This window comes from Echinops telfairi, unplaced genomic scaffold (genome assembly GCF_000313985.2).
Source record: "Echinops telfairi isolate 266 unplaced genomic scaffold, ASM31398v2 ScPeMD7_60;HRSCAF=208, whole genome shotgun sequence".
Taxonomy (NCBI): Eukaryota; Metazoa; Chordata; class Mammalia; order Afrosoricida; family Tenrecidae; genus Echinops; species Echinops telfairi.
Window position 1 is genome coordinate 8314573 of NW_022103958.1, and position 2953 is coordinate 8317525.

The 2953-nt window shown below is 48.6% G+C and overlaps 1 protein-coding gene across 1 annotated transcript; it reads left to right on the forward strand.

The window, feature by feature from the left end:
- Positions 1-286: 286 nt before the first annotated feature.
- LOC101652943 (endoplasmic reticulum mannosyl-oligosaccharide 1,2-alpha-mannosidase-like) lies at positions 287-2116 on the forward strand. Its single transcript, XM_013006069.2, has one exon. It carries the CDS (start codon positions 287-289, stop codon positions 2114-2116), a length of 1830 nt encoding a protein of 609 aa, XP_012861523.2.
- Positions 2117-2953: the final 837 nt, after the last annotated feature.

Consider the following 2953-nt stretch of genomic DNA (forward strand, 5'->3'; position numbering starts at 1 on the left):
CTGAAAGATACGGTCAGATCATGCCCAATGGCTACAAGACAAATAATGAAACTTTTAGTCAAGTTTCAAAAGTTGCCAAATGGAACTCAGGAGCAGATGAGGCTCCGCCAGTGGAAAGTGTGGGCCGGGCCTGGGCAGCTCCTTTTGTGGTGTGAATCCAGAAAGCTGTTCGGTGATCTGTTCAGAACCCAGACCTGGAGAGATGACCCCAGCGGTCCCCAGTCCCCACGAGACCTGCACGGGCAGCCTGTGTTGGTTCCTGCTCTTGTGTCGGGGAAGAGGGATGATGTCCACCAGGCTTGGGCAGAATGCACTTCTCTTTCTCATGGCCCTGCTGACTGCGGGCTGCGTCCGCCTTTTGCACGGTGCTGTTGAAGATCCCCGGCAAGCTCCGGCTGGCACAGTCTCAGAAGAACAGAAGTTGGAACTTGAAATCTCAGGATGGACGGCCATAAAATCACCGGGCGTTATAGCTCCACAGACGTCAAGCAGTGATCTGAGAGATTTCCTAGAGATTTTACCTCGGATGCTTCAAAAACATGTCCAAGGGAGGCTGTCCAGCTGGCAGATCAGAGGTCTCCAGAGAGACCTGAGGAATAATAGAAGACAGCGTGCAACCCAGCAGGAGGAGGAAGGTCCTAGTCCGAGGAAGCTCCTTAGCTTGAGGAAAGCACTCCTTCCCATCCGTCAGTCGGGCGACAGAGGCGCAGTGTGTCAAGCCTGGCATTCAGCAAGGCAAGTCAGAAAGCAGGGAAAACCAGCTTCTCCAACAGAACGCCGGGCAGCTGTGGTAAAGGCCTTCTCTCATGCATGGAAAGGCTATCGGGAGTTTGCTTGGGGCCACGACGAGCTCAGGCCTGCCTCCAGATCTTTCAATGAGGTATTTGGCGTGGGCCTGACTCTTATTGATGCTCTGGATACCATGTGGATTATGGGGCTGCAAGCAGAATTTGCAGAAGCCAAGAAATGGGTGTTAGAGCAGTTAAACTTTCAAAATAACGAGAACGTGAATCTCTTTGAATGCACTATCCGTGTTTTGGGCGGACTTCTGAGTGCTTACAATTTATCTGGAGACAGCTTATTTCTGGAAAAAGCTGAAGATCTTGGAGCTCGGTTGCTGCCAGCCTTCCAAACTCACAGCAAGCTTCCGTATTCCCATGTCAACCTTGCCTCTGGGGAAGGACGCTCGACTTACATGGAGAGTTCAGTGGCCCAAGTTGGGAGCATTCAACTGGAGTTCAGAGAACTCTCTCGTCTCACTGGAAAAGAAAAATTTCAGGAGGCAGTGGATGAAGTGATGCAGCATATCCATTCCCTGCCTGGCAAGAAGGATGGACTGGTCCCCACCAACATCGATCTCTTGAGTGGGTTTTTTACGTCACAGGGCAGCTTCACGGTGGGCGCTAATGTTGACAGCTACTATGAGTATCTGCTGAAGCAGTGGATCCAAGGAGGAAAGAAAGACAATCAGTTGCTCGAAGACTATGTCGAAGCCATCAAAGGAATACAAAAGCACTTGCTTTACACGGATAGGGCTGAGCAGCTGACTTTTGTAGGGGAACTTCACAATGATCAATTCCAAGCCAGGATGGAGCATTTTGCTTGCTTTTTGCCTGGGACTCTTGCTCTGGGTGTCCACCACGGGCTGTCCAATGACCATATGGAGCTAGCGCAAGCTTTGATGAAGACCTGCTACCAAATGTATCAACAGTTTAACTCTGGCCTGAGCCCAGAAGTTGTGTACTATGATGATAGCCTCCCAGGTACCCATAAGAATATGAGGGTTCTTACTCGAGACAATTTCAACGTGCTACGACCAGAGACTGTGGAGAGCTTGTTCTATCTGTACCGGTTCACTGGGGACAAGAAATACCAGGATTGGGGCTGGAAGATCCTCCAGGGCTTCAACAAGCATAGCCGAATCCCGTCAGGTGGCTATTCTTCTATCTTTAATGTTCAGAATCCAGTCATACTTGACCACATGGAAAGTTTCTTTCTAGCAGAAACTCTGAAGTACATGTATCTTCTTTTTTCTGACGACACGGACTTGTTCGACCTTGACCAATACGTATTTAACACAGAGGCTCATCCCCTGCCCATCTGGATTTCAGCTTAAAGGCTGAGAAAATCAATGTAAGTGGACGTGTGACAGCTCCCAGTCATGAGAGTTTTCTCGGCTGAGCATTGCATAGAGTAGAATTTTTAGCTCTTTCTTAAAGATCATAGATTGGCAAATCAATTACTTAAGGATAAATGAGGCATCCTTTGAACTTTGGTTATGGGGGCATGCAGCCAGAGATACTGTGAGCCCCAGATGTTCCCTGTGTGAGCTGACGATGGCAAGTCCAGAGGGACAGACTGAGTCCCGGACATCTTGGAATGCGCTTCGCAGGGCAGCTGCTGGTTGGATTTTAACCCATGTTCATGTATTTCTCTAGGCCGTGATTCATAGGCCCATGCGTTCTGAATCAGGATCTCTGTGAGAAAGAAAAAAAGGAATAAAGCCAGCGAAATTTTGATTCACAGGCAAAACAAAACAAGACAAAACCTAAAAACTATCAGCAAAGAAAATCCTGCCAAATAGCACGATTGATGTTTTCAATTAACTCCTCTTTGGGGAAGCTGCACTGCTGTGGGGAGAGACAGAGGGGCTGCAAGCCGGTGGCAGAGTTGTGGGACCCTGGTAGCGGAGGCTAATGGAGAAGGCAGAGACAGACTAAATATGCCCCGTGGAAGGACATGGCCCCTATTGAGCTGGGTCAGCTTGTGATTTAAAAAGATATTAAGGAAAAAATAATTGTTTGCAATTCTGGTGACACTTGCCAGTGTCATTCTCACTATTAATTGAGTTTCCATACTGTGCCCAATAAAGTTTGTGCAGAGCAAAGCGTGGCAAATCTGTAGACCCAGCAGGTTGCTTATTGGGACTGCGCAGTCTGGCCTCTGCGATGAG

What these genes read in the sequence shown, in the direction of transcription:
- LOC101652943 (XM_013006069.2), top strand. Translation starts at nt 287, where the DNA reads ATGTCCACCAGGCTTGGGCAGAATGCACTTCTCTTTCTCATGGCCCTG.